This window comes from Eurosta solidaginis, chromosome 4, assembly GCF_040869045.1.
Source record: "Eurosta solidaginis isolate ZX-2024a chromosome 4, ASM4086904v1, whole genome shotgun sequence".
Lineage (NCBI taxonomy): Eukaryota > Metazoa > Arthropoda > Insecta > Diptera > Tephritidae > Eurosta > Eurosta solidaginis.
Window position 1 is genome coordinate 31,785,777 of NC_090322.1, and position 13,797 is coordinate 31,799,573.

The 13,797-nt window shown below is 33.3% G+C and overlaps 1 protein-coding gene across 8 annotated transcripts in view; it reads right to left on the minus strand.

The window, feature by feature from the left end:
- Positions 1-1,363: 1,363 nt before the first annotated feature.
- The window catches only part of nocte (no circadian temperature entrainment), a 42,431-nt gene continuing 29,997 nt past the window's right edge, over positions 1,364-13,797 (minus strand). For 4 of the 8 annotated variants that reach the window (XM_067781129.1, XM_067781132.1, XM_067781128.1 and 1 more), the window contains 3 exons: positions 13,314-13,418; positions 12,715-13,255; positions 6,479-7,378 (listed from right to left, as the gene is read on the minus strand). In XM_067781129.1, coding sequence (XP_067637230.1) covers positions 7,335-7,378; positions 12,715-13,255; positions 13,314-13,418 — 690 coding nt within the window. In that variant the 3' untranslated portion in view covers positions 6,479-7,334. The other 4 variants (XR_010952405.1, XR_010952407.1, XR_010952406.1 and 1 more) reach the window with 4 other exon arrangements.

Below are 13,797 nucleotides of genomic sequence, written 5' to 3' on the forward strand. Positions count from 1 at the left end.
TTGTTTGCGTTCGTACGAAATGGCGTCGAATATACCCAACAAGCATTTGGGCTTGAGTACCACTAGAGCTCATGTTGATAACTAGGCATACTTCTAAAATCTCAAAAGTTGTTTCGAAACAGTGGCTCAACTCGAGAATCATATCGTACTCCGCAAAAGAGGGAACTTTTCATAAAGCAAAATATGCTATTACTTAAGTTGAAAAAATGTAATTAACAACTTGCGGTACTCTAACTGGACTCAAATGTATGATTCAATGATGTTGATGTAGGATCTTCGGTGTGGCAGGCCGAGCACGCTACCATCACACCACGGCGGCCACCTATATAATGTATTCTTGATTAATTACGCTTCATTACTGCTATCAACCAGGTATTTATTTCTCACAATAAACAGCTGTTGGTTTTGCTGGTACCACCTTGGATATTTTTTTCAACTCCACCTCAACTCGATATATAATGTAAGATATCAACTGGAAAAATGGGTTGAATATTCATTTGAGAACTGTACATTTCTCAAAATCTCTCGAAATTAGATTAAATGGAAAATATTAATGACGTTGGAGATCAACTGGCAAACTTTTAATTTTAAAAAATTTCTCAAAGGTTGGATAGTGACTGGAGAATGAAGTTGGATATCAACTCGAGAACTATTTGGTTTAGGAATAATTAAATAATGATGTTGTATATCACTTCCAGAACTACATATATATTTCGCCGGAAAAAGCAATGTTGCCACACAAAACAGCATACCCCAAAGGCGGCCTTAAACTGTGACTGAAAAACTGCTCAGTAGTTTAACTGGAGTTCAAATTTGACTAGAGGTTAAGCAAGCTTAGTTTAAGCTTAGCTTAACCAACCATTGATAAACCGGGCCTAAGTAACAAATGTTTTCTTTGGATCAGCACTTTCTTTCTTGATTCGATTTCGTTCCTGTTTTAGAAGGGATCGAGAAAATCAATTTTATCAATTTGAAAAGTAACTACCATGGCGGAATGGTACAAGGTGACAGCATGGGACAGCTGCGTATAAACTTTTTTATTTGATTTGATACATCAACTTCCGGCGCAGTACGATTTTGACATTTGTCCATCGAATTTACAAAAACAAAGTACATGGAATTTTTATTTATGTTTGTAGGTATGTCACCATGCTGCCACCTTGTATGGTTCCGCCATGGTACCTACCTAGAGCAAATGTCATATTAAAAATGAGCCGCTCAAAGTATTAAGAACGCTATTGACGGTTATTTGAGAAGCATTTTTTAACCAACGTTAAGGATTTGAGGATGCCCATCAAATTGAGATTGCATCAAATTTAATCATTGGGATGCATTTCCTTGCGATTCGTTTTAGAAATAATAAACTGTTTTTTAATATAAATATTATGTAGGCTAACTAAAAATATATATAAGTAGATGTTCACGCATACATATGTATTAATATAATAGCAATGTTTTTAAAAATAATTACAATTATTTAATAATAAGCTCTCTTACTCGGAAAATTAAAATTGTGTCGATTTAATTTCGCTTTGGTTGTGTTATTAGGCTCGGTTCTGGATGCTGCCGTTTTATCGCCCTTCAGTCTTGGTTTTGAGGGTTTCTTAGCAGCACTCTTTTTTTGCAGCTTATTTGTGTACTCACTTTAGCAGCTAATTGATTAAATTATTTAAATGAAATTTTTATTAAAAGTTGAAAGAAATGGGTTACCATATTTGTAATTCACCTTTTATAGCATGATATCTGCATTGCTATTGTGGCCGCTACGTGTGAGCACTCCACTATGTAGTTGATTTTTTATTTTTAAATCATTTCAGAATTGTTAACGCATAACCTTGTTCATTAATAAATATTTAACTTTTTTTTTTTCTTTTTGATTCAAAGTTTGTGTCCATTTTTTCCTCTAATAGTTTTTCACTTAAAAAAAGTTTACGAGCCCTTCAGTTATTCATTTTTAGGTATTTAAGTATGGTTTGCTGTATTTCAGTTCAGGAAAGGGGAGAAGAAACAAGAAAATTTAGGTACAATTAATTAATTTTTCAAAGTAAGCTAATGAAAACAAAAAGGTTATTTAAAGGTGTCAACAGAGTAGCGAACTTTTCGGGATAGGATTCGCAGACCATCTATTAAAACTCACGTTTTCATAACTTTATTGCACGCATATTGTTAAAGACCAAACGGCATAAAGTAATTACCAAAGAGGAAGGCTAGATTTTCCACTACTATCTATAGGACCGCCGCACGGTGGGGTATTTGATCAATCTAGCTGGCCAAAAGTCGATTTTTCAAAATATTCCAATTTTTTTAAATATACTCCTTGACGTTCCTAGATGTCCACTGAATAGTATACATACCCCAAAACCCATCTGCAACGTCAACGGAGCTAACCACACACATATAAATTTGTATACAAATTGTGTGCAGCTTGATGTATTTTTCGATTAAAAATCAATATACCTTTCTAACCTAAATACTTGTTCACTTGTTTAGCCTTAAACAAATCTAGTTATATTTTCTTTTAGGACAGGTAAATGTGTTTTTAATTCATATGTTAGATTTTTTATACCACATGTTTTAACTGAGTTATACTACTTGTAATACTACTACTTTTCAATATTAAATTTTTTAAAAACCTTGCAAACAAAAAGATATATCTTTTTTCATGGCATATCATGTCAGTTGAAGAAATATTAAGAAAAGTTAGCTAGCAATGAAATTGTTACTTTTGTGTAGTTTTCAAATAACAAAAAAAAAAATGTCTCATTCGTAGGTTATTAAAAAATTTAATTTCAAACCGGCTCTGAGAGCGTTCGAGAGAAAACTTCTTAGAAAGATTTACGGACCTCTACGCGTTGACGATGGTGAGTACCAAAGAAGATTTATCGGCTACGCTGTCTAGACCATGTTATGCGAATGAAAGATGATACTCCCGCTTAGAAAGTATTTTTATCGGAACCCGCCTGTGGAAGCAGAGGAAGCGGGCGGCCGCCACTCCGCTGGAAGGACCAGGTGGAAAACGATTTAAACTCCCTTTGTGTCGCCAATTAGCGCCAGTTGACAAAGCGAAGAAGCGACTGGCGCGCCTTGTTGGACGTCCTTAACCGTTTAAGCGCTATTTATGTATGTAATTTCAAACCGTTTTTGCGTTTTTCCGTACATGTGCATATATCCACGCTAGGCGGGCTAGGTCACAGGTATGGTCAAAAACATTCGAATCCATACCACATTCACTATTTTTTTTTTTTTGTTCAAATTTTTAAGCCCACAGCGGCCGCCGTGGTGTGATGGTAGCGTGCTCCGCCTACCACACCGAATATGCTGGGTTCACGCCCCGGGCAAAGCAATATCAAATTTTTAGAAACAAGTTTTTTCAATTAGAAGAAAATTTTTCTAAGCGGGGTCACCCCCCCCCCCCCCCCCCCCCCCCCCCCCCCGGCAGTGTTTGGCAAGCACTCTGTGAGCGAAAACTCATCTGCCTTGCAGATGCCGTTCGGAGTCGGTATAAAAGAAGTAAGTCCCGTCCCGCCAATTTGTAAGAAAAATTAAAAGGAGCACAACGCAAATGGGAAGAGAAGCTCGGCCGTAAATCTGTTTGGAGGTTATCGCGCCTTTAATATATTTATTTATTTTAAGACCACTGCCGTTGCAAGATGCACTGGGTTTTTTGTATGAATTGTGTTCTGATGAGGAAAGCAAATGTCCAAGGTATGTCCGGGCACTATATATCGAGCTACCTGATCAGGATGGGAATGTAAGTGGAGAAGATGACGGTGGAATTCCAGACAATGAATGACACGCTTAACTTAGGGCCGGATGTGGAATTGTTTTTAAAAGTGGCATGCAAATCAACACCAACGACCGCCAGCTGAAGGATATCGATGACGCAAAACCTTTTGATAATACTTTCGATGATTTTTTGCCAAATTTGAGTTTTAAAGGGTTGCGGAATGGTTTTCTCTTCATATATATAAACCAGTGGTTCAGCTTAGAGGTGCAAACTATCGATGGCACTAGCGATAGTATAGACAGTTTAATTTTTTGAAAAGTACCGATTCGTTTGTCGATAGTTTCGATAGTCAATTTTTCAGGAAAAGGTCCTTAATTGTACAATCAACATATATTCTTGCATTTCTCGAAGAATCATTTTTTTTTTTGAAAATGATAAGAAGAAAAACGGTGGATAAAATTGAGGAAAAAGGAATAGAGAGTGAAGGTGGCTGGTGAAGCTCACTTTTGAAATGTAGGAAAACTAATTTTAGGGCAGAACAAAGTCTGCCGGGTGCTCTAGTATATATTATAAAGATAGTCGATTTAGCCGATATTTGTAATTTTTAAAAACCGATGGCATACAAATATAGTTCACAGGATAAACAGATATCAAGTTATGGAATAATATACGTCACGCTGAGTAAATTTCCGGCTTGCTTACTTAATTTAACAATGCCTTGAAGATTTTAAGTACTATTTTTCTGTCAAGGGATTATTTTTAATCCACTTCTGAATTTTTCTCAAAAGTATATGAAAAAGAAGTTTTTGGTCCTTAATCATATATTTCGAATGTCTTCGAATTTCTTAGTATGTACACACCTGCTCAAAATAATAGGTACACAGCAGTCCTTCAATTTCAAAACAAGAAAAATCCATTTTATTAAATCAATATTATGAAAATAAAACACACTTTTATCCTTGTCCTATTTATTAATGAAAATAAGCAACCTTCACATTAAAGTAACGAAAAACATATAAGTTATTATTTAAAAACATTATTTGTCCGAAATTAACCTGCTCATAAAAATAGGTACAATTTTGATCAGATAGTAATTATAAAAAAAATTTATGAAACAAAACTTTTCTTTTACACATTTAACATTGCTTAGTTAATACCCAGTATATCCATCTCCATTCTGAACTACTTTACTCATTCTTTTGAGCATGCTCTTAATTAAAGTGTGGTAGGTTTCTACGGGTATCTCAAACCAAGTTTTTTGAACACATTCCCATAATTGGTCTTTGTTGGAGAAAGTTTGACCTGCCAATTTCTTTCTTAAATCTCCCCACAGGTTTTCAATTGGATTTATGTCCGGGGATTGACTAGGAAACTTCAAAACATTAACATTATGGACGTAAAAGGATTTCTTGACCAGCTTAGATGTATGTTTTGGGTCGTTGTGTTCCTCATACACCCAACGTAATGGCATGTTTTCCTCAGCATAGGGTAGCATGATATTTTCTAGTATGTCCTTGTAATCCACAGCTGTCGTTTTATTGGTTGTTCTGCATATAGGACCTACCCCATACCAAGAAAAACACCCCCATACCATATCATTTCCAGCTCTATGATTCACAGTTTTTTTGTGAAACGGAAGTGGAACTCGTTACCTTTTGGGCGACTTACATTTCTTTCCGCATCATTTCCAAACAAATTAATTTTTTTTTTCGTCGTTCCAGAGTATATTTCTCCACTTTTTCGATCCTTCAGATCCTGACCAATCCAAATGCTCGTTTGCAAATGTTAACCTTGTTTTTAAATTTTTCCCTCGAATTAGTGGAACTTTTCTGGCTATTCTTCCGGGTAGATTAGCCTTGTGTAAGCGGCTGCTAACCGTTTGTGCGCTAACTACGTTGCCTATTTCTGATGCTATCACCTTTGATGTATTAAAAGAAATCCTTTGAGGACCATGATGTTAGTGTTTTGAAGTGGCCTAGTCAATCCCCGGACTTAAATCCGATTGAAAACCTGTTGGGAGATTTAAGAAAGAAATTGGCAGGTCAAACTTTCTCCAACAAAGACCAATTATGGGAATGTGTTCAAAAAACTTGGTTTGAGATACCCGTAGAAACCTACCAGACTTTAATCAATAATATGCTCAAAAGAATGGGTAAATTAGTTCAGAATGAAGGTGGATATACTGGTTATTAACTAAGCAATGTTAAATGTGTAAAAGAAAAGTTTTGTTTCATATATTTTTTTCATACTTACTATCTCATCAAAATTGTACCTATTTTTATGAGCAGGTTAGTTTCGGCCAAATAATGTTTTTAAATAATAACTAATATGTTTTTCGTTACTTTAATGTGAAGTTTGCTTATTTTCATTAATAAATAGGACAAGGATAAAAATGTGTTTTATTTTCATAATATTGATTTAATAAAATGGATTTTTCTTGTTTTTAAATTGAGGGACTGCTGTGTACCTATTATTTTGAGCAGGTGTGTATATAGTTTTTATAAATAGTGTAGATCGACCATAGTTTCTTTTTCGTCTCCATTCTTAAAGGTGCTTCTAAAACTCAGAAGTACAAAGAACGTTATTTTCTCGTCACCATTCTTAGCGCATTTTCGGAAATAAAAGCAAGTTTCTTTGAATATGAAGGTCTATATTTTCTCGTCTCCATCCATAACGATCTTTCTGCAATTAAAAAAGGGGGTAAAGGTGTTATTTAATTTCAATCTATAATAATCTAACTACAAAATAATAAAACCAATATTTTTTTGTATTCGGGTCTCCTTTCTGGAAAATTTTAATATTTTTTTGTGAATGTAGTTTTGCTTTCATTGTTTTTGTTTTTTTAGTCTAGTATTATTGCATTTATAAACATCATTATACCATTAGGATACTTAATATTTATATTACTATGTACTTTTAAATTTTATTAATAAAAATGTGTTGCCGTATTTTATTTTAAAATTAACTTAGAAAGAACATATTTTAAGGCATTAAAAATGAAAGAAGTATTTTGGTTAAAAACAAGAATACATTTTTTTTTTTAAACACAAACCAAAAAAGTAAAAAAGAAACAGAGATATTAAAACAATTGTACAATGCAACAAAGAACGAATGAGGCGCTATATTTTGCAATAGACCGCCATTTGTATATGTATGTATGTATATTCAGTCATCAAAGGAAACCCTATACGCTGTGGGGGAAGGAAAGTGTGGTGAGTATATGTGTGTGGAATAAAAAGTGAATGAATTCAATTTGTGTTTTTCATTATTCTCCCCGAGGCCTAACTCAATTTCTATTTTCCTATTTGTAAAAAAGTTCCACGTGTAAACTAAGTGAAAATAATATCATGCAAATTAAAATAAAAAAAACAAAATTACAAAAAACAAAACACATACAAAACATTCTATATTTAATTTTGCCCCGATAAAATAGTAGTATCTGCTCCTATACTTACTTAAATAACACCAATTTCATTATTTAAATTTAATATTTTGTCACAACACTATTTTTAGCTCTCACCTGCATAAATGCACACTCAATTTGAAAATTTTTTGGAATAATTAAATTTTTTTTAGTTTCTGCCATCACGTCTGTCTGCCTTGCTTATCATTTTCTCCATGTTCTTTTATGTATGTTTAAAGACTTTTCAGCTAAAGTAGAAGATAATGTATTTCTTTATTTTGCAATTTTTGTGTATTTTGTTTTTTATTAATTTTTTATTTATTTATTTTTTTCATTTGTTTAAGCAGTGTTTTAGGTTAACTTTCTTACGCTTTTAATAATGCGCTATGTTTGCTTGGCGCTTTAAACTACAAATTAATATTTAAATAATGTATATTAATTTTTTGTTTTATAAAATAAATAAAAAAAATTGTATGTATGCATTATTTTTTAAAGAGAAATATATATGCATATATTATTATCGATATATTATGATTTGTTTTTTGTTTATTTTTCTTTTAATAATATGTGTATATATAAAAAATATTTTTTAAATGAATCATTTTTTGTTTAATAGTAGATAATATAAATGTAAATAATAGCAATATAATATGTGTGTGTATGTATGTATGTGTGAGAGCGCAACATTTTCAAGTGGCTACAAAAGTGCGAAAACCTTCTAGCTTCATTTATATGTATAAGAGAGCACAACGTTGAAGAGGCAGCCAATCGTTTTTAAAGCTTGAGCTTGTACATTGTGAGGGCTGCAGTGAAGTGCAACGTTGAAATAAAAAAAGTTTCCAATTTTGTTTTCACATAAAACGCCTTTAAAGAGTTGTGGTGATCAAACATTTTTAGAAATTTTGGCAGACAAAACATTTTATATAATTTTTACTTTACATTTAACTTAAAATACTGTTTTTAAAACATTATAAAAAAAATTTAGTTAGAAAGTTTCGACTTCAGCTATTATGGAAAGTACGACGCAAATAACAAAATATTTAAAAGCTACAGTTTAATTTTAAAATTTGGTTAAAGCGGTGGTAAGCAATTATTTTGTGCATAAAAACAATGGATAATCGAATTTAAAATTTTTTTTATTTGTGTAAAAATAATATAGCTTTTGCTCACCCAGTTTTTCTCTATATCTGGAGCACAGGTTGAGTTAGAAATTGGGAAAGCTATGAGTGAAAAGCGCATTTTATTTAAGACCTCATTAAAATATTTCGTTCTGCACCATATATATAACCTCTTTTTTAAGAGTTGCCCTTCTACACGCATATTCAACAAAAAAAAATCTTTGGTCAACCTGGCCATTTTTTTGTGTATATCGACTGCTGAGTGGAACATCGCCCTATCTCGGATATCGTTTCGAAAACGCCCTATCTCATAAAACTATTGAACAGGGCTGCTCAACCCCTATACAATTATAGCACATTTGTTTTTGTTTTGCGCTGAAGAATAGGCACAGATACAAATTCACACTCTGAATAAAAAAAAAAATAATAATAGCACTCCCATATGCCTAAAAACCTAACCTAACCCATATGCCTTCACATATAAATTCGATTCACATGAAAGTTCCTGAATTTCATATGAAAGTGCAAAGAAAAAGCACTTCCATATGAAGCCAAAGCACTTCGGTATGATATTCAAATTTACACTAACAAATTGACAACAAACAATTTTTCAAAAATATTGTAGCACTGAGAAAATTTTTGATACAAAAATTATTTTTTTAAAGGGACTTCAAAATTCTTTAAACATTTAAAATAATTTTGTATATGTATTGTGATTTGCACTTCAATACACAAATTTTTCAACAGCCCTGCTATTGAATAACACCCTATTTCAGATTTTGTTTCAAAAACGCCACATCTGAGCTCAAATTCTATAAATTTGGATATAGCTGAGGCGTTTATGAAAAAAATTCTGAGATAGGACGGTCTTCAACCGAATTCCGAGATAGGGCGTTTTTGAAACAAAGTCTGAAATATTCGGTTGAAGAACGATCTATCTCACAATTTTTTTCAAAAACGCTCTATCTGAGCTCAAATTCTATAAATTTGGGTATAGCTGAGGCGTTTATGAAAAAATCCTGAGATAGGACGATCTTCAACCCAATTCCGAGATAGGGCGTTTTTGAAAGAAATTCTGAAATAGGGTGTTATTAAAACGTTTTTTTGAGGTAGGGCGTTTTCGAAATGACAGCCGAGATTGGGTTGGAATTACCAAATCACTTTATGCTTGAGTGCCCAGCTTTTGGCCGAACTAAGCGAAAGTACTTCGGTCGCGACTCACTTGGATATCCCGAGGATTTATCCAAAGTTGAGATCGGTATCATTCGGAGCTTTATCGTTTCTTTATTCTCCAAGTAGCTAGATCTAAGTCACCGTTATTTTTGGTGTATGTGGTATCACAACGGACCTTCGTGTTGTCCAAGTGAGCAGTCCTTATCAGGGCAGCTACCACCTAACCTAACCTAACCTAGGGTGGTGTTCCGTATTCCTTTCGCAGAGTATATAGCTTAAATAGAAAGACATACGAGCCAGAACAAAAACAATGATACGCAAACTCTAATTTTTACCTAAAAGCAAAATTTAAATAATTCTTCACTGGAGTTCCACAAAAAAACAAAAAAATTAATACGATCAATATGTTTCATTTTATGAATACGACTTATGCTTTGAAATGATTTGTACAAGAAATTCAAGTTGTGTTTTTTAATATTTATAATAGCGGAGTTCAGGACTTTGTGCAAAAGGTCTAGCATCAGTGCAATGTAAACCTGTATAAAATATTTCTACAATACACTTGCAAAAACTCGTCTTTGCAATTGCTACGTCATTGCAAACACGTCATTACAAAACAAAATGTGCAAAGAAAAAAATTTAAATTAAAAGTTGTTCACAATCTCTAGCTAATATTTTCTATAGCAACGTTTGCAATAACAAATGTACAAAATTATTTCGGATTTCCTTACGATTTTATGATTTGTTGAGCTTTTTCGAAATATGCAATTTCAAATGAATTAAACAATTGGTGCCATGCAAACGCTGCTGCTGCGATTACACAAAAAATTTACTTAAAAAAAAATGGTTTTCCTGCACAAAAATTCTGAAAAATTCTATTATCAAATACCAGACCCCCTCCCCTCCATCATATGTGGATGTATTAAGAAATCCAGTTGATGTCGGGAACTGGAATGTAAGTAATACACATACTTGCTTGGACATGCGCAACAGTTTTTCGAATTTAATTCGATTAAGCGTGCAAGAGTTTCAGAATCCATGTGCAAAATATCGATTGGTTTCAACAACGTTTACGACGACGTCAAACGAACGACATTACAACCCTCCTAATTATAAACATATCTAAGTTGCAACAGTTATTGATTAATTTTTTCATATTTTAATGGTTTTTAAGTATAAATATTTATTTATTGATGCTTTGTTTTTATATATAGGTATACGTGTGTGTGTGTGTTATGTGTCCAAACAGTTGAATGTGACGGTAGACGTAAAATTGGTATAAATGCGCTATTATACATATTCTTTGTAACAGTGCAAATGCTACGGCGCAATGAATTTATAAAATTACACTTTTTAACGAAAAAATTGCATAAGCAAATTTTTGTTTATTCGTAATTTTTTTTTGATTGTTATTTCCATTTTTATTATCGTTAATATGCTTTACATATAAACGTTTAGTATTACATAATTTACTAAATTAATTTTTCATTTTGGAAGCGTTACAGCGTATTGGGTTTGCTTAGTAGTTTGATAAAAAGTTTTAATAATGAAAAATATTTAATAATTCGTGGGCAGCAAAAACAAAAACTTTCTGCTGTTTTTCCACATAATAAATCTACACTTGCACTGTGTGCTGCAAACTAAACATATACTAATTCAAAAAATATAACTAAAATTATGTTTCTTAATTCATCTTCGAACTTGGAAAGTGGTTTGAGTGAACAATGCAAAATGTTTAGGCAAAAGCAAGGAGAGTGAAACGTGCTAGTTTTCAACCATGTCAGTCTTCAATGCGAGCAACAAAAAACGAAGAACAAAAAAGTGTTAGTCTTCCATTGGGCCGACGTACAGGATAACTTGTTTTGCGTGATACTAAATATGTCATGATATTTGATTGCGTGCCAGTTTTTCGAGACGTTAAAATTTGGCTTAGTTTCAATCTCATTTCAAACTCGCAAACCCTTTTATTTGAGAATTTGTTTCAAAATCTCGCTATCAATATATTTTTCGATGAGATCGGGCGTTCTGCAATAAAATTCTGGATAAGGCGTTTTTTAAGCGAATTCTGCTTCTACCTTTTCGTTTATATATATATATATATATATATTTTTTTTTTTTTTGAATTTTTAAACATTTATCAATTTACAACTCCTTAAAAATAAAAAAGAACTACGCGTTGCCAACACTTGCTGCTTACACGCTTACTAAGTAGTTAAAGACTGGTTCAAGCCGCATGAACATATTTGTTGCCGTCGTTCTTACCACTCTATTCTTGTTAGCTCCCACTACTAATGATTGCTTTACTTTGTTTGCACTTTTCATTGTTATACGTTTTTAAGCTACTATTACATTTGACCTTCTCTGATTTTGCAACTTTTCTTTTACTCCACCCCCTGTTTTCTTCAACTAATTTCCTAAATTTATATTTTTTTGTACCACTTGAAAATGCGCGCTTTATTCATTTCGATATTAATTTTTATGAATTTAGTTAATTTTAATATTTTTTTATATTAAATTTTTAATTTTTTGTTTTCATTTTCTCCCATTTTTCTTTCACCAAACATTGAAGCAGTGTTTTGTTTTTTATTTTACCATTTTTAAGGGATTATTAAGGATGCATAACTTTTGTGTTACATTTCCATATTGCAACATTATGTTGCACACAAACCAATAACGGTAATATGATCGTAAACGAATAAACAACGACGCCTGTACAAACTGAGATTTCTCATTTTTCACTTCATTTTGAATCGAACAAGTTCCACTCGAGTATTCAATAATTGCTCCCCACAAAACCACTATAGCAAACGCATTTTTATTCGTTTACACTCATATACACCCACGTTTGTGCTCATGTTCATATTTTTGTTTTCTTTTTTCTCATATATTTATGTTTGTATATTTTTTTTACTATATTGTATTGCGCATGTGCGCGTTTTTGCTACTAGAACAATTATAATATGTAAGTATGTACTTGTAATAGTGTTCGTTTTTTTCATTAACCTCTCAATTTATTGCATATTTGCATATTTTTTACCAAAGTGTACGTAATTTTCAATTTCTTCTATTTTCTTTCATTTATTTGCATGTGTCTCACATTTGGCGCATTCGCGCTGCTAGTTTTATAAGAATTAATAAAACCCGTTCAATATACGTTTTATACCATATCTTGAACGTATTTATTTTAGGTTGTCCGCTCATTCATATTTCCCTCTTAATTTTTCGTTATTACTGTGTTGTTGTGTTAATTGCTATGGACATGTTCGTGTTGTAACTTGTCCTCATTCAATTACCTCGACTTCCACCCCCGCCACCAGCATTGTTTGCATAGTAAGGTTTATTCATTTGTCCACCATTATTGGGTCCGGCGCCACCTCCTGCACCACTATTATTTGGACCACCAGGGCCTCCACCTTGACCACCTCCACTATTATTTGGGCCGCCTACATTATTGTGACCACCAGGGCCACCGACGCCACCTTGTGGTCCATTACCGCCGCCAGCGCCGGGTGGTCCACCCCCTGAACCCTGCTGTCTCATATTGTTGGGCCTTTGCCCAGGTTGCGCTTGCTGCTGTTGCTGTTGTGGTCCACCTTGTGGATGTTGTGGATAATTTGTTGGCCGTTGTATTGGCGTTGGATAGCGCCCTTGTCCACCTTGATTGCCGCCACCGGCGGGACCTTGTACACCTGGCGGGCCGCCTCCTCGACTGCCTGGTGGCATATTTTGTGCACTGCCACCGCCACCACCACGCTGTTGTATGACTTGTTGTTGCTGTTGAGCTTGGGATTGTTGTTGTGCTTGCTGTTGCATTACTTGGTTTTGCAAGTCCCACTAGAGAACGAAGTTTAGTTATATGTGTTATTTTTCATTTAAAAATATGTTCACTTACGCTGCCATAGTTTTTATGATGTGGTGGACTGGGTTGCGACTGCACCTGTTTGGCCAAACTCAAACTGACATCGGCACCGAGTGGAGATTTTAGTTGGCGTCCCATCTGCGGAAAAAAGAAACATAACTAGCTTTGTAGCGTGTTTATATAAGCAAGTTTCGATTTCTATCGCGATGTATGTGTTTTGTACGTATTATCTTTTTTAACCCTATTAATATAGTTATAGAAATTAAAATTGGCACAGAAAACAAATAAGCGACTTCTTTTCATTGTAGAATAACAAAATGTTTAAGCGAACTCACAAAAGAACAGCCGTTATATTTTTTCAGATAAAAAAATGTATAATAAATTTATATCATTAGCATCAGAATCGATATATTACAGGTCATAAGATTTCGGGGAAATATTCAAACAAAAAAAAAACGTATGTATTGAATTAATATTCCCGATTTTTATTTGCAACATTTTCGGTAATAAGCGATTT